The 24,083-nt window shown below is 41.8% G+C and overlaps 1 protein-coding gene across 1 annotated transcript; it reads left to right on the top strand.

Moving 5' to 3' along the window:
* Positions 1–1,218: 1,218 nt before the first annotated feature.
* PIK3R4 (phosphoinositide-3-kinase regulatory subunit 4) lies at positions 1,219–23,591 on the top strand. The gene is made up of 19 exons (XM_071561202.1): positions 1,219–2,143; positions 3,380–3,513; positions 3,689–4,271; positions 6,073–6,207; positions 7,994–8,215; positions 9,575–9,748; positions 10,841–10,986; positions 12,332–12,535; positions 13,300–13,501; positions 14,992–15,191; positions 16,148–16,358; positions 16,580–16,745; positions 17,206–17,370; positions 18,442–18,653; positions 18,940–19,071; positions 20,313–20,413; positions 21,443–21,531; positions 21,954–22,062; positions 22,981–23,591. The coding sequence occupies exons 1-19, from the start codon at positions 1,414–1,416 to the stop codon at positions 23,149–23,151; spliced, it is 4,086 nt and encodes a 1,361-aa protein (XP_071417303.1). The 5' UTR covers positions 1,219–1,413; the 3' UTR covers positions 23,152–23,591.
* The last annotated feature ends 492 nt before the right edge of the window (positions 23,592–24,083 follow it).

Below are 24,083 nucleotides of genomic sequence, written 5' to 3'. Positions count from 1 at the left end.
GGGAAAAACATGACGCAATGGTTAAGACTCTAGAAGGAACTGTGCCTAAGCATCAATCTAATGCCTGTAGGTTCCTTGCTTCCCACTCTCCTCACCCTGGCCCTAGTCCCCCCCATAGCCTTAGGTCCCGGCTAAGATTTCTGTCCTGGGACAGGCTGGCTCTCCAGGTGTCCATTGTTTGTGGGAGATTCCTGCTGGCAAAAATCCCTTAGCAGCAAAACACAAACCTCTTCGGAGACTGCAAATAAGGGACCTCATACATGGCTGGTGGGGCAGTCCCATGGCGTAAAGGAGCGCACTCCAGACTCTGAATCCCAAGGTCGTGAGTTCGAGTCTCAGTGGGACCGTCCCCTGGCAGTTCAATGCCTCCCTGCCATCCGATCCCGTCAGATCTCGGATGCTCAGCAGGGTCAGCCCCGGTTAGTACCGGGGGTTGTGACAGTCCCGAGGACTTCACTGCCACTGTCCAAGCTCGCTCGGCCGTGGCAGATGGACCTTGGGACTTAAACGGTGGGGCCAGTTCTGTGCACGCTGTGCCTCACCTAAACAATCCACTGCACAGGCTGGAAGGGCACACCCACGTGGGGAGAGCCCTGCCCAAATCTGCGTTCAAGAAGTCTGGCCGTACACATACACGTGGCTGGTGGAAATCGTGTTAGGGCAAGTTTTGAGAGTACAGGCACTGATATAGAGGACACAAACACCACATTTTTAGCTGTATGTTATATAGGTAGCAAAAACAGAGCATGGCAAAGGGAAAAGGCAAAGGGAAGGATGAGCAAACTCTGCCCTAGACTCCTCCTTGCTCTCAAGTGGTTGCAGACCACACAATATGGATAAGGGGTTTATTTCATTCTCACTTTGCAACTAAAAGTCCTTTTCTCCTATCTCAGAAATACCAAACCCTTTCAAGACAGACCTAGTAGTGAGTTCACCCCGAAGAGCCTTCTGCCCCCGGCCCCAGCGCCAGGCACGGGAGCAGCAGGGTCGGTGCTGAGGCAGGTGCTGTACTGGGCGCACGGCTCTGCCTCGGCACGGCGAGACAAACTGCGCAAAGCAGCTTCAGAACGGCCGAACACATCCCTGCTGGGCGCAGTGCAAGCACACGCCGAAGAACCCTCCTAGAGCAGGAAAGCAGCTCAGGGCGGAGCCTGAGCCGGGCGGGCGGGGCGATAGCGCCGGGCGCGGCAGGATGTGAGCTCAGGGCACCGCCCCCGGCCGCCGTGCCGGTTCCGCCGCCCCAGCCCGCCCCGCTCCATCCGCCGCCTGCGGGCCGCGGGTCCGGCGCTGCGGGGGCCTGGGGCTGCGGGCCGGGAGTGCTGCGGGGCCCGGCCGGCCGGGCGGGGGAGCGGGCCCGGGGCTGCGGCGGACAGAGGACAGACACCCGCGCTGTGTTTGCCCCCAGGTGCCGCCATGGGGAACCAGCTGGCTGGCATCGCCCCCTCGCAGATCCTCTCTGTGGACAGCTACTTCTCGGACATCCACGACTTCGAGTATGACAAGAGCCTGGGTAGCACCCGCTTCTTCAAGGTGGCCCGAGCCAAGCACCGGGAGGGGCTGGTGGTCGTGAAGGTGTTCGCCATCCAGGATCCCACTTTGCCGCTGACGAGTTACAAGCAGGAGCTGGAGGAGCTGAAGATAAGGTTACACTCGGCGCAGAACTGCCTCCCCTTCCAGAAGGCCACCCTGTCCGAGAAGGCTGCCATGCTCTTCAGACAGTATGTACGGGACAACCTTTATGACCGAATTAGTACGAGGCCATTTCTGAACAACATCGAGAAAAGGTGGATCGCCTTCCAGATCCTCACTGCGGTGGACCAGGCGCACAAATCCGGAGTCCGCCACGGGGACATCAAAACAGAGAACATCATGGTCACCAGCTGGAACTGGGTCCTTCTGACTGACTTTGCCAGTTTCAAACCAACTTATCTCCCGGAAGACAATCCCGCGGACTTCAATTATTTCTTTGACACATCGCGGCGGAGGACGTGTTACATCGCTCCCGAGCGCTTTGTCGATGGCAGTATGTTTGCAACGGAGCTGGAAAACATGCGGGACCCTTCGACTCCTTTGGTGGACTTGGCAAACAGCAATCAGCGAACAAGAGGGGAGTTAAAACGTGCAATGGATATATTTTCTGCAGGTACTTGGACCTACCAGGAGAAACCAGTGTGTTGTTTTTGACTGTGTAATGCAGTGCAGAGAAGTTGATTTTTTTGTATGTTTTTTTGGTTTGGTTTGGTTTACAGTGGGCTTAGAGAACAGCATGTCAAAAAACTTGTCTATTTTAAGCATAAGACCAAACCCCAAGCCTTGTTTATTCACAGAAAAAGTACAGACACCATACAGTAAGCCACATAATTTAAATGCATCACCATTATCTGAGGAGGGAAATCACAAACTATTCTATTATGGCTCGTCTCTGCTCTGGAAAAGGGATGGTTCTGCAAGGCTCAGACCATCATCTTCTCATGGCTGAGAAGCCTGTGCCTTATGGGACCTAAGAGGAGGAATCAGTCAGTGGTCCAGTTGCCTGGGGACTGCTTTTGGGGCAGTATTGGTTTTAGAAGCCTCATCTCATTTCATTTTCTTCACAGGCAGGAAGTTGGAACAAGCTCCTGTCAAAGTCCCAGTTGCAAATACTTGTTAGGGTTTGTCTAGGGGAGTCTGCCTTGAGGCTTGGGCTTGTCTTGAGCAGTTTGAAAGCTGAAAGTTTGGCCTTTGTTTTTCTTCCCTTAAAGTGACTGAAAATATTAATTTAAAGGACGTAGTTACTTCATTTTACGAGCTGCTGTTATGACCAAACTTCCAGGACACTCCAGTGATAAAGCAGACCATTGGGGGCAAACTGCAGGACTTGGTTCTTTGATGAGTACTTGTGTCATGGACACAGCATGGAGGGTCTGTGTCTGGCAGTCACGTGTGAGTGAATACATGCTGTCTCCCAGCATCAGCTGTGGAAGCAGAGGTTCTTGCTTTACCTTCTGTAAAAGGGCTGCTTAGTTTTGACCTACTGTCTAATCCATGCTGACTTACCAGCACTCTTTTTCCACATGACAATGATGTGAGTTCCTTTTCTGGTGATGTATTTTCCAGCTGGCAGGTGGCTGAAGTTACTGCCTCATGTTTCCTAATTGCAAACTGCTGTGCTGTTGTCATATTTGTAATAAATTACTTGGGACGTATTTCAGGGATCAAGTGTAAAAGCCACGTTTTGGAACTTGAGGTGTTACCTCTTTTCTGCAAATTACTTTGGCAACTCATTTGCCTTATTTTCATTTGAGCAGACAGTCATTTAGTCCACATGTAGAAAGCAAAGTTAAAGTGTCTGTTTATAATCTTCTGACATCTTTGACTTTTTTTTTCTTTTGTTCCCCAGGCTGTGTAATAGCAGAGCTCTTCACAGAAGGTGTGCCTTTGTTTGATTTATCTCAGCTTTTGGCTTACAGAAATGGCCTCTTTTCCCCTGATCAAGTCCTGAACAAAATTGAAGACCGCAGTATCAGAGAACTGGTAAGTGTGGGCTGCACAACTTGAACCATCTGTGTGGTCTGTTTGCAGCTTATTTCACCTACTTTGGTGGCAGATTGCTTATTGTTGGGTTTGGGCTTTGGGGTTGTTTTCTACTACAAATGTCTAAACCTTTAATCTTTCTCTCCTGCTCCCTCCCACTTCTGCTTTTCTCAAGGTCACTCAGATGATCCATCGTGAGCCAGATAAACGTTTAGCAGCTGAAGATTATTTGAAACAGCAACGTAACAATGCATTTCCTGAAATATTTTACACTTTCCTTCAGCCTTACATGGCCCAGTTTGCCAAGGAAACGTTTGTGTCGGCAGATGAGCGTATATTGGTCATACGAAAAGATCTGGACAACATCATCCACAATCTGTGTGGGCACGATCGCACAGAAAAAGCTGAGGGAGAGACAAAAGAGAATGGACTGGTTATTCTGGTGTCTGTGATAACTTCCTGTTTACAGACTCTCAAATACTGTGATTCAAAACTGGCTGCTTTGGAACTGATCCTTCATTTAGCACCAAGATTAAGTGTAGAGATTCTTCTGGATCGTATTACTCCTTATCTGTTACATTTCAGCAATGACTCTGTGCCCAGGGTGAGGGCAGAATCTGTGAGGACATTAACTAAAGTTCTTGCTCTCGTCAAAGAGGTGCCACGCAATGATATTAACATTTACCCAGAGTACATTCTCCCAGGAATTGCACACCTGGCCCAGGATGAAGCCACCATTGTCAGACTTGCATATGCCGGTAAGAGGACATCCAGTCAAAACTCCACATCTTGGCCTTTTCTACATTGTCTTAACTGTTTTCTCCTTTGTTCAAAACCATCATCTAGCTTGCTGTTTCTATGCCAGTAAATCTCCCCAGAAGTCTCAGAAATGACTGCAGGTAAAGATAACTGTATTGACTTAAGGTAACTGGCACCAGTGGTGGCAGCTTAATAATTAGTTGACTTACATGAACAGGTAGGTTTCCAGTTCTGTACCCAAAGTAAACTATTACTTTTTAAGTTTACTCTCTGATAGATGAATTAACTTTTAAGAAAATTAATATCCCATTTTTTCTGTAGTTTTGCATGTAAAACCAACTTGCAGAATGTGGCACATGCTTTGGGCTGGGGACTGGATGTAGCACACAGCCCTTACCACAGCTAAGCTGAGAGGTCAGAGTTTAAAGCCTCGTGCTCAGGGAAGCAGTCTTTGATTAATTCTCTGGACAGGCAAGAGTGTAATGAAGAAAAGTGCTTGTACAAGTGGTCTTTAAGTAGCTAATTATGTAAACAGGGTTTCTGAGAGTGCCCACCCTTTGCTGCTTCCATTCATTTTTCTGAATTGACATTTCTTTAGCCCAGATTGTTTCCCTTAAGTGGCCTGGTTGAACTGAATAAATATGAAACTATCTGAAAGCACAGTGTGATGCTGTGCTTCAGAGTTGTTTTCCCACAAAATGAAATTTGATATTCAGGGGATGAAATTACATTATTTGCTGTGTAATAGACTTGATTATACCATACCAGCTGTTTTCTTCATATGTTATTCAGATATGAGTTCTGTATGGCTCAAGAAGAAGCTTTGTAGTCATGCCAGTATCTCCTGTTTGCTATACACCCTTGTTTGCTATGGCCACCATATTTTCAGGTGTGTTATTTTGGTGTTGGTTTTTTTTTAGTTAGAAATGTAGATTTCTGTTGAAAATGTCTTCCACTTACTTAGTAAACTTATTAATACTGGACAGTATTTTTAATGAATAGAACCAATTGCTTTTGGTCACCTTGATGAGTTTAAATTTGAAGTGGAGAAAATACGTTGATATATTTAAAGGTAGTCTAGTTGAGTTAACTTCTGCTGCTGTAGTGCTCGTTTTGGAGGTTGTCAGACTGGTGACTTGGAGGATTTGATCTGGGCTGTGGACAGGCTCCAATGGCACGCTGCTGTTGTCTTGGATGACACTCAGAATGGCTGCTTAGGTGGGACTTCTGCCTCAGCATTATCGTTCCTGTGCCAGCAGTGCCCTGGCCCAGATAATACAGGATGAGTTGCTTCAGCAACTTCCAAACAGTGCAGAACAGTGCAAATGGTTTGAATGGATACGGTGACAGGTATTCTGAAAGTGGATTCTGGGGTAACGTTGTTATTCTCTCAGATACATAGGCTGGTGTGGTGGTTTATCAGTGTTTTGTTTCAGTCTATGGCCTGGTAGTGTTAGTTAATTCAGGGTATTTGGCCTTTAAGTTCTGTCAAGTTACTTAGTCACTGGGCTCAGACTGTGAGCTGGTTCTAGAACAATTAAATCAGTGTTTATTACACTTAATATCTTAGAATTTTTCCACGTGTTTACATGATAAAAGTACTGTGTGATTGATGTACTTGGTAGCTTTGCTGGGGGTCAGCAGAAGTGTGTTGATGAGAGCATGTTGTCTTAATTTCAGTCTCATTTACTCATCATGACTGCTACTGTCAGTGGCTATAACCTCCCATCAGGGGGATCATCAGACTGACACAGACTGATAAAGTAGAACAACTCTGAACCAAAATGTTTTCCTTTACAGAAAACATAGCATTGTTGGCAGAAACAGCTCTGAGATTTCTGGAGTTAGTCCAGCTGAAAAATCTGAATATGGAAAATGAACCAAATGGTGAAGAAACAGATGAAACATCTCACCCTAGTGATAACTATGACACAGGTAATGTCACTTCTACTTACCTTCCCTGCGTATGATAGCACATCATGGGCCAAAACTCTTAGCACTGATCCATCTCATCTCTCAAAGCTTGGCCTTCCTGTTAAATGGGAAGAATGCTTTGCCTCAACCAGTATCAGAGCATGTGTTACAGCTTCATGCAGAGACAGACACCTCTGTTCTGATTGCTGTGAAAAACAAAGAAGTATATAAATGAGCATATCTTTCTTCTCCCGAAGTCCTTAAGGTGTTTGACTGTGATGCTGGCTGCCTGGTTGCATACCCATCTTCACTCATGGTCTCATAAACAAGTCAGCTGCAAAAACACAGCTGTGTTCCAAATGCTGCTTCCGTTGAAGTGGCAGGCAGCGTTGGCTTTGGAAAACATGTCAAATTATGGCATAGTCACAGTACTGCATTTTACAGTTGTTCTTCCTTTTCTGTTCCTATGCCTGGCAATTCTTGTCTGTCTTTTTGCATGAAAAATCCGAATGTGCGGATGCCATTTGGCAGTAACAAAACTTTGTATTACAACTAACACAAAGAATAAGTTAAAATCCTAAGGATGGATTTTCTTTTTCTTTCCTTTTGGAAAGACAGATGGTAATAAGTGACCTGTGTGTTATCTCCAATGCCTTTTAGTGATGCATAGATTCCCAGAAGAATGCTGGGCAAGTTTTCTAAGCTGGGGAGAGTTTGTGGTTAAAAGCTGTCATTTCTGTTCTGGGCTGAGTAGGTCAGTCTGTGACTAATCATAGCTGGTAAACATCCTGCATATACTCCATTTGGAAGAAGGCAATTATCTCTAACTAGTTGCAGGATGATACTTGAAGATAAAACAACAGCAAATGTACTAAACCCAAACATAAATCCTCTTTAAGTTCCTTCACATAAGGCATGGGGTGCTCAGAATTGCTGATGAGTGAGAGAGGACTGTAGGCATGTGGGCTGTGTTTCTAAGAAATACTGTCCTCTGTTCCTTGAAATAGCTTGGAGATGAAAGAAGTAACACAAGAAAGAAAGAAGTTTGAGTAGTTCTATTCTTTTTACGCTGTTAGAAACCAAGCATGAGAAATTTGAACCCAGAAGGCAACTTCCATGTGACTGACAGAGTCATGATAAAAAGCAAATTAGCTGGTCTTCTGACTGCAGGCAAATGGTAATCACCCCTGCAAAGCTGGGCCAGCAGTAGCTGAAATTTCTGTGTTGGTTGTTCGAGAACGTGTCTTGTACAGCTTTCAGTAATAGCCAGTGCATTAACAGTTCTGTTATTTCCATTTAATAGAAGTGTTTCTTTAGTTGCTTCAAGGAGTAGAAGCCATAGGCAAGGGCATTCTCAAATTTTTCATCAGCATCTTTTGATTTGTTGTCAGTTCACAAATTCTGAAACTGAGAGTCAAACAAACATCAAACCAGAATTGGCTTGAAGCATTTTGTTTATTGTTGTAACATTTGTTCTGACTCATTCTGATGCTTCTTCACATCTGCATGTCAACTATATGTATGTAAAACGAGCTGGATCATTTTAGTTGAAGTTACAAGTTTCGAACAAATTGATCTGGGTAAGAATGTCTCACATTTCTCTGCTCTTTGGCCTTGTCACCACGTCATGCTTAGCCCGAATCTTCAGTAAGGCCTTGTTGGAATTGCTGAGGTTCTGTTGTGCTGCCCATCTGACTGAGTCGGGTGTTCCTCGGGACGCCCGGCACTGCCTCCTTCGGCTGCAGGGAGCACATGTGCACCCACTGCTTCTCCCCAGCCCCAAAGCTCATCCTGTTGTCCCTTGCAGAGCTGCAAGCCTTGCATGAAATGGTCCAGCAGAAAGTTGTGACACTGCTAAGTGACCCGGAGAATATTGTGAAACAAACATTGATGGAAAATGGAATAACACGTCTGTGTGTCTTTTTTGGACGTCAGAAAGCTAATGATGTTCTTCTGTCTCATATGATCACTTTCTTAAATGATAAGAATGACTGGCATCTTCGAGGAGCTTTTTTTGACAGCATAGTTGGTAAGTGTTTGATTTCAGCCAGAGTAGAGAGAAATAAATTAACAGTTTCCAGGATATGCAAAAATAAGTCATATAAAAATCCTTTCTTATATATATTCCTAGAATTTATGGGAAAAGACGAAGCTGAATTATTAGCTGTAAATTTTTTTAGGCAGTGAAGATGAAACAATGTAGATACAAATGTATATTTCTTTTAGTTCAAAAAATGCAAATGAGACTGGTGCATTTAAGCCTAGGGTAGATTAACATAAAAATAAACTTTAAATGTTCTTTTTTTGTTAGTCTTTGCTGAAACCACTAACTTAAAAAAAAACTTGCCATGAGTTATGGCAAGCAAATACTAAGCTTTCTGCAAGCTTTCTAGGAGATACATCACTTCATATGTGTGCATGTTCCCATTAACTTCCTGTTCATATGATGAAAACTATGCTTTGGTATAGGCTAAAGTTAATAACTGGAAAACTTTTTTTTACTGCCTTAAGACCTTGCTTAAAGATTCCTGTCACTTCAGAAACCTTAATAGCAATTTAAAAAGTCTTACCAGTGATGACATCAGCTGTGAAGTATATCAAATGCATCATGTCTGTTGGAAATTACTCCACATGCCTGTTGCTGAGAGTCAGTGCTCAGGAACTGTAAGTCAAGGCAACTTTGCCATTGCAGTACCTGGGGACAGAAATGGTGCTTCAGGGGCATGGCAGGAAAAACAGTCATGATCAAACTTCCAGCAGGGTCATTGTGGTACATGCACATTCCAGAATGGCTGGAAGCCACAAAATGCAGTGCTGGCAAACCCTTCCAAGAGGTGATGCTGATAACTTGTCAGAAACTGTTTAGAAGGAGCAGTGGAGTAGCCAAAGCACAGGTCAGAATGTCCTGGATTTTTGCAAAAGACATAGAGAGAGATGAGAGGCAATTAAGTGTAAAAGTCAAGACAACCTATATTTTTAATTCCCCTCCCAGTATTGGTTCAAAAACTCCACAGAAGAATTCAGATGAAGTTCTGAATTTATATTTTGTTTTACTTAAAACTCTTGCACATCTTTAAAACTGAGCTCTCTGACTCATATTTAAGTATGTGCAGGTGCTGCTGCCTCTGGCTGTGGACAGATGCCCTTCTGTAATGGTGGCACTGAGGGGATTTCTCTTGCCTGTGCTGTTTCTCCCTTCTTCCTCTCTTCCTTTTAGCAACCAATTGCAAAGTCCACCGTTAATACGTGAACATGTTGATTATTTCCTTATTAAATTAGAAGTGATAAAGTTATTTTATGTTTAATCTCAATTCTGATGGGAAGACATTCAATTTTCTGGTGTTTATCAATCTACTTTGGATTGTCATGTGTTCTCTTTGTGTTTCAGGTGTTGCTGCTTATGTTGGCTGGCAAAGCTCATCAATACTCAAACCTCTGCTTCAGCAAGGTCTCAGTGATGCTGAAGAATTTGTCATTTATAAAGCCCTCAATGCTCTTACTTGTATGTGCCAGCTGGGGCTCTTGCAAAAGCCTCATATTTATGAGTTTGCCTGTGATATTGGTAAGTTGGAATACTGGTGAATACCTTGTTTTGCTGGTTAAGAAAAAATCTTAGTACTACATAGAGCTTCACTATCAGCTTATTAGCTGTCCAGAATGCAAACCTACAGTACTGTTTTAGATTCTACACAAAATTGTGTTAAGGAACTACTGCTAGTTAGACCATGTTAGTGCTCAGACCTCTAAAATAATAACTTTGATCAAACAAATTGGAAGCATCTTCCCTGATTTTATAATAGGACAGCAGCAAACAATGCTTAGGCCAAAAATTTTCTGCTTTAAGATCTTTGTTCTACATGCCTGCTATAAAGAAAAAAATCTGGTTACTTCTGGTAGTCCATCAGGCACATAACTTGCAAACCCTTACCCATCAGCCTTTGAGGATGAGGAAATTCAGACGGCCATGATTCTTTCTTGTCCTATTTCTAACACAGAGTTGGTGTCTCCTTCCTCATCAGGCTTACCAGTTTAATGTGCCCAAGATGTACCAGCTATTTATGGAAAAGAAAATACCAACTGATCTTTTGAGATGTAGTCTGCCTCTTAATGTTATGGCTTTTCAAATGCACTCAGAATTTGAGGCAGATGATCTGTGATTATATTTCATGACTAGATGCAGTCCATTGATTACAACTTCTTAAAACCCACATAACTGAGAAGGACTTCTGAGTCTGATAATCTTAGAATATAAGTAGTGACTCTTCAAGGAAGATAAGAGAAGGAGGAAGGAATAAAGAATTCATTTAAAAATAAAAAACTAAATCACTGGTATTAGGATTGTTTGTAATTGTTTAGAATATGGTTGAGATTTATTTTTGGATTAGTCTCCATTACAAATCTGTCGTTGACAATTAGGGATTGAAATGAACAAATAGGGAAAATATGCATTTTGGCAACAGCAAGAAAGCTGAGCACCATCAAATCCATGAAATAATTTCCTCAGTATGAGTGGTTTAACCTTGATACTCTGCAGGAGAGAAGGCTCAGTTTGGGAGTAATTCCAGTGGAAGGAAACAACATTGCAGGCTGCCATATGCAGGATGATCTGTCTCCTCTATGAATGATATATTTTAACAGCCTGTTTTTCTTTCAGCACCATTCCTGTGTCATCCTAATCTTTGGATATGCTATGGTGCAGTGGGATTTATCACTGTGGTAGCACAGTATTTGAATATTGCTGATGTCTACTGCAAGCTAATGCCATACCTCCATCCTTTTATCACACAACCAATAATACAGGTAATACTTCAAATAATACTCATGTGAATAAAAATCTTGACTAGTCACGATTCTTCAGTCTGTCCTGGCTATAGGAATATTAGGTAACTTTTTTTCATTTAAGGTTAGAGGTGATAGAGATTTTTGATCTCTGCTGGCAGATTACAGAATGGCCATTGCTTTCCATGTTTGAGGAACTGTTGTCTCAAATTTGTAGCAAAATGCAGAACATTTTACTAAGCCTAAAATCAAGAAATACATCTTTGATTCAAGCCTTTTCTGCCTGTTTACAAGCAAACTTGTAATACTATGCTGGTTTGTAGAGTCTGAGAGGTGTGAAAAGCTGGCTGTGAAACAAGTGGATTTATATTCTGTGCTTTCATCTACCAGGCTGAGTATTCCAGCCCTGCCCCACTAACTCATTTGACTGGGCCTGGCCCTCTGAAAACATGAACAGTCTCTTAGGGAGCAGTTACTGTGCCTGTGATTTCAGCAGCACCACTCCTGTGCTTCAGTGCTTTGCCAAGGGTAAGGGCAGGGTATTCAGCTTGAATTAAGTAATTTCATAACTGCACATGCCTAGGAATGACCTGCATGATGCTGGTGACGTGATCATATCTTTGCATATAACTTTAGGACCTCTAGACTGCATTTTTCAGGTGTTTAAATAGGTAAGAAATAGTTGCATTACTTACACTGAGAAATATATCCTGTGTTTAACATTTTCTTGTAAACCTTGCAGGTGGTAACTTCACTAAAATAACCTTTTTTCTTGTTTACGTGTCCTTAGTCACCTTGTGCTGAGTTTTAGACATGGATTGATAAATTTGTCTTCACTTCCTGTTTCCTTTTAGTATATAAATCTTTTCCTTGCTGTGCATCACACAATATAGTAAGCAAGCAGGGGGTAACATGTTGGATTGTGATAAAGTCCTCACTCTGGACTAATTCTGAAGTTGTTCTTCATGTAGACAGTAAGGTATGAGAAGCCTGTTATAGGAGGGAGGGAAATAGAGTGGAGAAAATCTGATACTACCGACACACATCTAATTTTCAAGGCAGGAGACGAGTAGAATCTGATTATTGCTATAATGATGTGCAATAATTTTGAAGTCCTATGTGATTTTTTTCTTACTGTAAACTTGAAAGCATCTCTCCAGGTCTGAACTGGAAACTGGGTTTTAGAACATGCATTCAGAGGAAAAGATTGTTTTATACAGTAACATTTGCAGTTGTCCAGTTACTGACTTTCAATATAGGAGAAAAGAAATGGCAAACACTGTAGACATGAGAGTGTTTGCCACTAGATTTCCTCATGTTTGTGTGAGTATCACCATGTTGAGCGATCTGTCTGTTTGAATTGCAGGTAGATAAAGAAATAGTGCTGCTAAGTGTACTTAAAGAGCCTGTCAGCCGTTCCATATTTGATTATGTCTTAAGATCAAAGGATATCACAAGCCTCTTCCGACACCTCCACATGCGCCAGAAGAAGAGGACTGGAGCTCTTCGTGAATGCCCGTCCCCAGAGGACCCTGCCATTGCACAGCTGCTGAAGAAGCTTCTTTCACAGGTAATTGGGTTTCATTTGTCCTTTGAAAGCCAGGCTTGAGACTTGTGGGCTCTGTACAAACCCTGACCTTGCAGTTGCTGCTGTGAGGGACTCCCAGTCTGAGGTTCTGATCCTGCAAGACATTAACTGCATTGATTTGGGGAACAAGGAGTTCGGAAGTTAAGGATTTTTAAACAATCTGCCAGATACAGAGCAAATACAACTGAAGTCTTAAAAAATGGTGTTGTGTCTCAAATTTCTGCCACATCTGTGATGTGACAGCATTACAGAAAATGTGCTGTACATTGTGCTGGATAGAGGAGTATGCATATGTCTAAGAGCTAGGCATGCAGTGGCAAAAGCAAATGGAGCTTGGAAAGTCTTGAGGCTTATGGGTGAAGAGGGGAACATAAAGAATCACGCACACTGAGTGGTGAGAACTGGGTAGAGAAAGGACTGTAGCTAAGTGTGAGTTTTTTCTCTGGCTTGTGGGGCTGTAAGCGTGGTTTAGGTGGCAGTTAAGCAGACAGTGATCCAACATTAAATGCTATTCTGCCTTTTCTCTATTCCCAGCACTGCCTCTTAGGACAAAAGATATTCTTACACTAAAGCACTTGCCTTATGTCTTGTATGAGCAATGGACTGATGCTTTGTATTCTGGAGATGTTCTCTCTCTCCTAGCACTTCTAAACCAGTCATTAATTTTACTGCTTTGTAAATCTTCATGCCTTGATGCATGTTATTGCTCAAAAGTTAATAATATTACCTTTTCTTTTATTCTGTAGGGGATGACTGAAGAGGAAGAAGACAAACTGTTAGCACTGAAAGACTTCATGTTAAAGTCAAATAAAGCTAAAGCCAATATAGTGGATCAGAGCCACCTGCATGACAGCAGTCAGAAAGGGGTGATTGACTTGTCAGCTCTGGGAATAACTGGGAGACAAGTGGATCTTGTTAAAACAAAGCAGGAGCCTGATGACAAACGTGGTTAGTATATTTCACGGTCCCTGTAGAAGTTTGCCTTTCTTTCAGGGTGTTCTCAGTAATTCAGCATACATGGCTATCACCCTCCCCACTGGCTTTGCAGTAAGAAAACTATTGCTGCTGTTTGAAATGTGAGGTCATGGAGTGTTCTCTGAATCACTGAAAGATGGAGATTTTTTTTTCCCCTGAGAATATTTCAAGTTATTTTGGCTGCATTTGCAATAGTAATATGCGTTGGTTGTTCAGCTGGTTGTGACAAACAGGACTCCTGTGACTCATGGCAACAGTGTAAATGTTGAAGGCTACATTTCTGCTCTCTGTTTTCTCTCAAGAAATGCTGAGCTCTTTAACTGTGAAAATTCTGGATGTTTTCTTGGGGTAGCCTGGAGAAAACTAGAAACTCCTCAGGCTGCCATGAGGAGTTGCCAACCTTTGCTCACCCTTCAAGTACCTGCTTTTTGGCCTTAGAGTCTTAAGCTTATCCACTCCCATTTTACTTTTTTTGCCTACTCAAGAACCCTCTTACGTTTCCTGGTTCAGCTTTGCTGCCAGCTATTGCATTTCTCTGTATCCTCAAAATTCTTCTCTTCCAGACAGTTTGGGTTTCCTCCTTGCTCTCTGAAGCTTGTAAATCCCTCCTGTGTTACATCACTGATAGATTCTGTGTTTTTCAATTAAAAAATACAGAAATACCTGCAAATGATATAGCTCTTGCCATCTTATTTCCAAAATTAGGATGCTTGTCTGCAGATGTTCTGTGTTTGAACTGATTTGTTTAACCCAAAACTGTCACCTTCAAAGTCTTCTTGCCTTTAACTTTTCTTCACACCTTTAACTTTTCTTCACTGACTTTGTCCAAATTTAATTTGTCCCATGTTTTTATTTTTCTTTCTATATTTTACAGTTCTAAGTGACTTTAAAGGAATGCTGAAAAGAAATAAATTTCCTGTTTACAGAGATAACATTCTTGAATCCGCAGGTGATGTTGCAGTTGTGATGAAAAACTGATTGTATTTGGCACTAGCAATGATTTGCATACTGTGCTGTTAAAAATTTATCCCTGATGTCCCTGCTCAGTGCAGGCTGATTGGATTAGATGACTTTTGAAGGTCTCTTCCTGCCCAAACCCTTCTATTATTCTATAAGAAAAATTTATCCTGTGTTGGAGTCTAACCCTGCTGCCTTCTACATGCAGACTTTCCCTATAGTGAAATGATTTATTGCAGGAGTCAACTGTAGGATTGAGGTGTGAACACAGGTAGCAAGTGCTTTGTTTTGTTTTCCCCATAAATCTCTCTCAGCTGACCTCAACAACCTACCAGCAAGGTTTTCTCTGTATATAAATAACAATCTGGCATGTAAACCTTGAACTTCTGTGGAGTCTCAGAGTAAGGATCAGCCTGAGGGAATGTTGACACAATAATGTTGGGTGTTTTTTTTTCCTTCTCCTTCCTTCTCCTTCCATCTCCTCCCTCCTTCCAAACTGCTTACAGCTAGAAAACACGTAAAGCAAGATTCAAATGTAAATGAAGAATGGAAGAGCATGTTTGGGTCCCTGGAACCACCGAACATCTCCCAGCCAATATCCAAAGGACATGGACAAACTACTGATCCTGAAGCCATCCAGGCTGGGAAACCACTTCGTTCAGAGTCCTCAGCTGGCATTTGTGCCACTTTGTCATCCTCTCCACAGGTATACCTCAAAATGACTGTCTCATGCTAAACTGAAATGACTCAATTGGTTTAGAGTCAGGTGGGAACACTGAGATGTGGTGTTCTTGTTTTGTTTGGAGGTTATTTGACATTGGTCATGGCCTGGTACCTTCTCCAGCAGAGTCGCTGACTTCCAAGTTCTTATTTTTAAGACAGGAACTGAGAGAGGATTGAAGTAAGTTTAGGCCCTTGAACAGAAGAGCTTCACTAACAAATAGATACTTTGCAAAAAGAAAGGGGGTTTTGTGGATTAGACAGTCATTAGGCAGCTTTTCTGGCAGGGAAGACTTTTCCTCAGATTGCATGTGCTGATATGTGTTGTGAGGAAGAGCAGGGATGTCATGAATTTAACTTGGAACTGGTGTATGGCATCACAGCTGCATTTAGACATCTTGTAATACTTTGTACTGGCTACAGAGGATGGGCTGGGAGTCCTGCAGCCCAGGGAGGCATCTCTTGACACTGAACACTGTATGCTATTCATGTTCTAGTTGGAGATTAACTTCTGCTGGTTTTAAATGAGTGTCCATTCTGAACTAAGAGGGAAACACTTTACACTTTTGTTTTTAAAGCCCTATATAAAGGAATAATCATTCAAGAGCTAACCTGTAATTCTGTCAGTCTTGATAGTAATAACTGTTTCTGTAACAGTCACATTAAGAGGTGTGCACAGCAGATTAGAGTTTCTTCAAACAGAATACCGAACAGATAAGGCAAGTAGTAGAATAAGTGAATGGTTAATCTTTTCTATAGATTTCATTATTTTAATTTTTTTTCATGCAAGTATGATTTTTTTATGCTAAGTCGTTGCTAATTGATTCAATAAAAGAGATTTTTCATTTTTTATTCTGTGTGTGTGACCCAGAAATCTTCAGAGAGGGATTTGTCTGTGTGTAGAATGTAAGGCATGTATTTGTAAGTGCTGCTCTCTTACAGGCATCTGATGGCACAGTTGTTCAGCCCAGGAAAGCGCCCCTGCAGGTGCTGAGCAGCACAGCGTCCCCGTCCGCTCACCAGCTGCGCATCACCACGTGCAAAACCGAACTGCAGCAGCTGATCCAGCAGAAGCGAGAGCAGTGCAATGCTGAGAGACTTGCCAAACAGATGATGGAGAATGCTGAGTGGGAGAGCAAGCCCCCACCCCCAGGTACAGCACAGCCCACTGAGGTTATTAGATAAAAAATTATATATCTATATATAGATATGCATATTATATATGTCTATCTATCTGTCTATCTAATTAGATTCAAAAGATCATCATCTCAAGGAAATGTACCTACTATGCAGAACACCTGTTTGGCATAACATGCATGACCTAATGAGGTTGTGAAACCAGCAGCAGAGTTCATGGTTTTGTGTTTCCTGCAGGATGGCGTCCCAAAGGACTGCTGGTAGCTCACCTTCATGAGCACAAGTCTGCCGTGAACCGCATTCGGGTCTCTGATGAACACTCCATTTTTGCCACTTGCTCAAATGATGGCACAGTGAAAGTCTGGAACAGCCAAAAAATGGAAGGAAAAACCACTACAACCAGGTAGCTTTAAAACCCATGGGATTTGGGGCCTGCTGTTTTAGAGGGAAAAATAAAATAGAGCAGGGAGGAAAATATGAATCCTTTGTGGGTGTGCTGAAAATATCAACAGGAAGACATCCTGGTATTCCACTAGGCTTGCAGCTATAAAATATTAGATTGCTGTTTCAATAAGTTACTAAAAGAAAAAAATACCTAGCAAATCTGAAGGGACTGCTTTGCAGTTGGTAATTACAGGCTTTTGATTTAATTTCTATACATATAGAAATACATTCTTCTGTTGCTGTTTAAAGGCAACATTGGTTTTGTTGCTTTCTGATTCTGGAACACTTAGAAAATGTTATTTTCAGAGCTCTCAAGAGCCATTGGTTTTAAGTAGGTGTTTTAGAAAAGTAATTATATTTTTTTAAGTGCCAGCAAAAATAACTTATTTTTTCTCTCCCCCTCTCTCTGTATTGTTTAGATCAATTCTGACATACTCTCGGATTGGAGGGCATGTAAAGACACTCACGTTCTGCCAAGGCTCACATTATTTGGCTATAGCTTCGGATAATGGTGCCATCCAGCTTCTTGGTATTGAAGCTTCAAAGCTCCCTAAATCTCCTAAAATTCATCCAATACAAAGCAGGTCTGTACTTAGAGCAGTCAAATCTCACCACACACAGAGCTCAAGCTGTTAGTATATTCCTCAGTCAGATCCTTTAATTTGCTCTGGGCTTGCTGCTGGCTGAGCCCAGGCTGTACTAGGAGGCTGTAATCCATGATCTTATCCTGCTTTATAAAGAAGGGTTCAAAGGTAACTGCAGAGCTGAGCATTCTTAGCTCTAGCTTATTGGTACTTCCTGTGCCACTGAACTCATTATGGGCTTGAAACATTCAGTCTGAATAGTTCTCAAGGCTGGGATTTGGTAGTTTCTTACCTCCTTTGTTACAATCTTAATACAAAGTAATTTTAAAGCGTCTTTTACAGGACATTAGATAAACGTTTACAGATGAACAACATGTGATTTGGCCTCAAACTTGCAATTTTTTCTTCCAGGCTTTTAATGTGAGAGGGTGGCAGAGATATGGTAATGGGAGATACTATTTTTGGGAGTCTTTATGGATAGTTTAGCTCTTTCTTACCTCCACATGAGCAGGTTTTGAATATTTGGCATGGATTCAACAACTTAATCTTGCAGTTTGGGTGAGGGACATGTCCAGGCCTCAGCAAATCTAGCAACCGTCTCAAAGATCTCTTTCCTGTTCTAAATAAAAGTAAGGTATCTGTCTCAAATGTCTTCTCTTATTTGAGATTATGTTCAGAAATAAAAGAAGCTAAATCCAATGGAGATGGGAACTACAAACCAGATTTTCCCTTTTGATATACACTCTGCATTTGTGCCTGCAGAAGGTGTCAGTTTTACACACAGAGTAAGTGACTGAGGACAGTCCTGGCTGTGTAACATGCTGAGGGGTGTTCCTGCCTGTAAACTCTGGGTGGATGAATATCCAAAACTTGGAGCATGAATCAACGAGTGATAGAATGGTTTGGGAGAGCATAAGCATCCATTGTACTAAAATCAGAAAGTTGTTTCTGGCAGATGCCTTAAAAAGTAATACAGAGAGGAAAAATCTGCTCAGTATAAGCTATTGGAAGGAGTCTTAAACTTGGAGGGAGTCATACCTGTTTCCAAATTAGTTCATTCTTCTCACCCAGGTCCCTAGATCTGAAGGATGATGGCTGTGTGGTAGATATGCATCACTTCAATTCAGGAGCCCAGTCAGTACTGGCTTATGGTACAGTCAATGGGTCTCTGGTTGGATGGGATTTGCGATCCAGCAGCAACGCTTGGACGCTGAAACATGATCTGAAGTTAGGCCTCATAACTTCCTTTGCTGTAGACATACACCAGTGCTGGCTGTGTATTGGTAAGTCTGCATTTATTGTTAGTTTCTCTCTCTTCCATGCCCTCCCTCCCTTCCTTCTGGTTTTCCTTTACAGTAACTATAGCTCAAGTTTTTGCTTGATATGATTTTACTGGTATATGCTTTTCTCAAACAAGAGGAAAGAAATGCCTTCTCATCTATTTTTGGGAAGTAGTCTTCCTGCGAAGTGCTTGAGGCTGAAGTCTGTCTCCCTAGGAACAGAGCACAAGAATATGAGCAGAAACTCATGTATTTATCCCTCTGACTATGGGGAGCTTTTTCCCACCAGGAACAAGCAATGGTACCATGGCATGCTGGGACATGAGGTTTCAGTTACCCATCTCCAGCCACTCGCATCCTTCCAAGGCCCGAATCAGACGCCTGCTCATGCATCCTGTCTATCAGTCCTGGGTAATTGCAGGTAAATAATGTCTTAAATTTACCTCACAATTGTCAGAGGTTGTGGTTGAAGCAGCTTTTGTTTCAGCTTCTGCTTCAAGCCCTGGGGCGGGGAGTTAAAAAGAAAAAAAAGCAGCATGAAGCTATTCTGAAATTGACAGACAGCCTTTACAGTTCTCATCTTCTGAGCATTGCAGCTCCCTTGAGGGGCCAGCCCTGTGTGCTGTCTGCCACATCACTTTTTACGGGCAAAATCTTAGATAAAACTCAAACTCATGTCAAACATTGAAGTTGATGGGAATTCTTCCACTGTTCTCTGTGGAGCAGAGACTGAAGGTTGTCCCATTCCAATTCCAACTTTAATCTAATCCAGCTCTGTCACGGGTTAGAGGTTTCAAATGTATCCCAAGATTCCACATCTGGTATGCTCACAGCTGCTTCACCCTCACTGCATGTAGCACTGTTATGTACTTGTAGGTGTTTGTGTCAGGAACACATTCTGAAACGGACATGTAGGTTAAACTAATCCTACAATAACAACATTGATTAACTTATGTAAGATCAAAGTAATTTGAGTTTCATCTTCTATTTGCTTCTTAAGCTTCACTTAGTTATTAACCATCCTGGGAGACAGAACAAGTTTCATGAAAATACATACAAATAAAGCAAGCTTCTTTGTGCTTTTTAGTTTATTTTCCCGCTGTTAAAGACTGAAAGAGTGACAAAGTTCATCATTTTGGAACATTATTAAAAAGCAGTTGCCTGTTAGGTTGCTGTCAGGCTTATAAACAATCCCTTGAACAGAATTCTTTACATGTCCACACCAAGCGTGAGTGTGGAACTCACACAGTATTGGAATGCCATACTGTAGCTAGGGAAGTCTATACCTTTGGATAGCTGTCTTACCTGCACAGGAGTATTCCCGGAAATACCTGATGACCTTGCTGAGCAAACCATCTGTTCTTCTCAAAGAAGAATGAGAAGTCATCTAGGAAGGAAAGTGAGGGGTTTATACACTTTTTATAAGGGTGGGGATTAAAGCAGCTTTCATTTAAACTTGGTTAAGTTAGGCACTGTTACTAATTATAGTGAAGTTGCTTCCAAGCAGTAAACCAAACTGCTAAAGCAAGACTAATACAAATGCTGCAGGGAGCAAGTGGAGAGAGTCTCTGTGCCATACCTCTGTGTGATGTCAGTAGAACAAGCAGCAAGAGCCAACCAACCTGTTTTCTATTTATTGCATTGGCAATATCTTTCCTGAAGCTGTTCAAGGCAACAATGAAGTCTCCATGTGGGATATGGAAACTGGTGATCGACGCTTCACTTTGTGGGCCAGCAGTGCACCACCTCTTTCAGAACTGCAGGTCTGGTCTCTTTCTTGTCCAGTTTGTCTTTTGTAGCTGGAGCTATAACAATCTTAAGACTCCATGCTGTGCATCAGTACGGGTACCTGCCCCTGTGGCTGTGCCACTTCGGCACAAGGAACTTGCCCTGGGATTTATTTTGGCACCAGAATTGTTTTAGTTGTCAGAATTAACCCCCCTTTGTAAAACAGCAGTGTTATCTGAACCTTAGTTGATATCTCCACTCTCTGTGGAATGTATTTGTAACACTCACCTGCTCTACCCAGTCATGTCCTTAGAAAACCAGTGAGCCAGTCGAGCCTGTCAATGTTATGGCGATGCCAAAATTCTTGGTGTTCTTACTTTTACTTGCTTTTTCTGGGATTGCATGTACTTCTGTAATCATCAGCTCTTTTGCACGTTTTTTCTGTAATAAAATGCCACTACTACACTTAACTGCTGGTTAAGGAGTGGCTCTTCTTCAACGAGTTAACTGGGGAGGGAGCAATCTGGAGTATCATTCTTAAATCACAAATACATACACAAAAATAATCACAGCTGCCTCTGTAAATGTTGTAAATGCATATCTGGAATCTGCCTAAACTTAAAGTTGTACATGCTACAAAGATTGCAGATTGAGTTCATTTTGGTCATGTGCTTTTCACACAGAGAGCTCTGTGATCTAAGCTAGTTTTCTGTCATATATCGATCACTTAATGCCTTCATACCCTGAAAATTTAAGCATCCATTTGCTTTTCAGTATTATTTGCCTGCAAGAATCTCTCTCACTTGCCATCATTGAGAATGTAATTTCCAAGATTCAATAAAAACCATTAGGGAGAGTTAAATCTGTTGCATTGCTCTGTAAAATGTAAAGGAGCAATTTACATTACTAATAATATTAAGATGTGGCTTGTTAAAGTGACTTGGTATTTGCCAGAAAGATTTGCAAATTGGGTGGGTGGATGAATGTAGCAAAGAATGCATTTCCTTTCTGAAGCATGGCAACAACTATTGGTGATGAATTATATATCCTTTTTTCCCTCACAGCCTTCTCCTCACAGCATCCACGGAATATACTGTAGTCCAGCATCTGGTAATCCCATATTACTGACAGCAGGCTCAGACATGAAAATAAGGTGAGGAAACTATCAACTTCCTTGTTTGTCACCCTCCCCTCTGCCCCTGCTGGTGTACTAAGTCTTGCCAAGCATTGCCTGAGTATCTCCCAGAAGTCAAAGCGATAATGCTGAAGGTGTGTTTCTTAGTAAGCATCAGTGACCTGAGGGAATTGTTTTCTGCAAAAGTACTGCAAAAATGGTGCTTCTCTGAAACACCACAGTGTGTATCCTTGTGTAAAGTTCTTGGGAGGCTGCATGACAAGAAACAAAACAGTAACTCGTGTGAGCTTGATATGAGTGTAGATTTGTCTTCATCACTGTCTTTCACTAAGTGTAGAAAGCATATGGCATTTGTGCCCTCTCATTTTCATTGTAAGAGCAAGGCTGCTTGTAAACAGCTGTTTTAAACTGACAGAATTGAATTTTGGTTTTTTATTTAGGTTTTGGGATCTAGCCTACCCTGAGAGATCATATGTTGTTGCTGGAAGTTCTGGTTGCCCATCTGTTTCCTACTACAGGAAGATAATTGAGGGCACGGAAGTGGTTCAGGTATTCAATACAAACCTATTCTGTTTGCCTTTTGGATGGCCCCAAGGATTATATTAACTACAGGATGGCTTTAATTATAACTCTCCTGGCTTTTGTGGGTGGTGTCAGCATTGCATTTTCAGGCAGTTGGGAAGAACTTGTTTTAAAAGCAAAACATCATTTGCTTTTGACAGAATTAGATTCCCCAAATACTGCTTACATGCAGAAGCCAGAACTGGGTGTTTCTTTTGGGATATTGAAATCTGGAGTTTCAACACTTTTGGCTTTGATCATTGTTTGGAATGTTTTTTGTGTAGCATCTTAGCAAGTCAATATGAGATGAACTGCCAAAATAATACAGGAGGTGAATGCTGAGGTTTTTATTACATCCTTCAAAGTGACTTTTGGAACTGGCAGTGTTGCTAGTTGTTGAATAGCACAATGCTTTGGTTCAGTTCAATGGAATGAATGCAAGCTCAAAGGTGACTAAAAGTTAGTGAGGGTCTACCCCCTGCACTATGGTATTTTAGTGTTTCATATGAAGTTCTTAAACAATTCCATGCATGCTATTGGAGTAGTTTTTATAAAAACCCTGGGGAGCCAAGATGTGTGTGTTGCTGTAGCCTTTATTCCCCTATTGGAATATCAGATCTTAGCAAAATTGAAATGAATCTAAGAAAGAAACATTATTTCCCTAATCAATTTCAATTACAATCAAGTAATCAAGTACAATTATGTTGTGTGTGATGAAAAGAGGTGAACCAAGGAGTAATCTTGATAAAACTGTCAGAGGGTGTGAGTTTTTATGTTTGGCCATTGTTTGAATGTTTGTTGGAAGAGGTTTTTTGGTCTTCTTACACTGACAACCTAACATGTTACAATTTCTCTTTGCAAACCTCGCCTTTGTATAATAGTGTCACTTGCTTTGTTTTTATACAGGAAATTCAGAACAAGCAAAAGCTGGGGCCCACTGATGAGACCCCTCGGAAGGGTCCAGAGTCTCTCCCAGTCGGACATCATGACATTATCACAGATATTGCAACTTTCCAGACCACGCAAGGGTTTATAGTAACTGCGTCGAGGGATGGAATTGTCAAAGTGTGGAAATAAAAGTTGTATTAATATACAGTATGTAAATATTTGTAATAAAGAAATAGTGTTATAATGAAGTTTTCAAGGACTGTTTCCAGTTAATGGAATGGAGTGGACTTTAAAGACTGTAGATAAATTCGGCTACCTGTATTCGACCCCACCCTGTTAGCACTTCTTAGTCACTTTTTATATTAAGTCTTTTTGGTATCAATAGCATTTCCTTGAGATACCAAACAATCTATGAAGAAATCACTTAGCCTGGTTTTGACTACATTATTCTTCAAGAATCTTTCAGAAAATTTAAAGATGTCCCACATTACACATTCTAAATGTGCACAAAGTAAAGAGCTGGTACAAGCACTTTGGTGTCTGACTGCTCCTGTGTTGGATCTGAGAAATGAAATAAGAACCAGTGCACTGATGTCCCTGTACATTCTAATAAAGTCCTCTTGAGCTTCCTTCTTTGGTAGTTGCATTTCTTTGTATCCCTGCAGTGATTCCATAGTCTCAGCTGCCAGAGCCATTGGGCTGTTAATTGTGATTTGAGAGCATCTTAACCTTGTGGCAGATCCTCATCTGTCCCTGATCCTCAACTGTGCCTTGCATCCATGTTGCTTTAAACTTGAGTCTAATGCTGAGCTCTGCTGTCCTGGGAACCTAATGTAGGACCCCCAGGATGGTGTCTGCCATTACTGAGTGTGGAGATCAAAAATAGCCAAAACACCAGCTTTCAGCAGCAACTATTTTTTCATTGTGCAATTTTTATAGGAGAGGCAATTCTGGAGGTCAGACAGGGTCAGTAAACTTTCTCACCACTCTTCCATTGTCTGATCCAGTTTTTCAGATTTCCAGATCCTTATCGCTCTCCCTGTCCTTAAGCTCTACTAATACATTCCTTACCTGCCATTCCAGATTCTGCTTTTCCCCCTGAAACAAGTGATTCACCCCCT

This window comes from Pithys albifrons, chromosome 7 (genome assembly GCF_047495875.1).
Source record: "Pithys albifrons albifrons isolate INPA30051 chromosome 7, PitAlb_v1, whole genome shotgun sequence".
Classification (NCBI taxonomy): Eukaryota; Metazoa; Chordata; class Aves; order Passeriformes; family Thamnophilidae; genus Pithys; species Pithys albifrons.
The sequence above is the reverse complement of the archived record's forward strand: the minus strand, read 5'-3'. Positions and strand labels throughout refer to the sequence as shown.

Bases quoted from the DNA above. Each gene is read 5' to 3' on its own strand.
- PIK3R4 (XM_071561202.1), top strand. From the start codon at position 1,414: ATGGGGAACCAGCTGGCTGGCATCGCCCCCTCGCAGATCCTCTCTGTG. The intron at 4,272-6,072 runs GTAAGAGGACAT...TTTCCTTTACAG, and splicing joins TGTCAGACTTGCATATGCCG to AAAACATAGCATTGTTGGCA. The intron at 21,532-21,953 runs GTGAGGAAACTA...TTTTTTATTTAG, and splicing joins GGCTCAGACATGAAAATAAG to GTTTTGGGATCTAGCCTACC.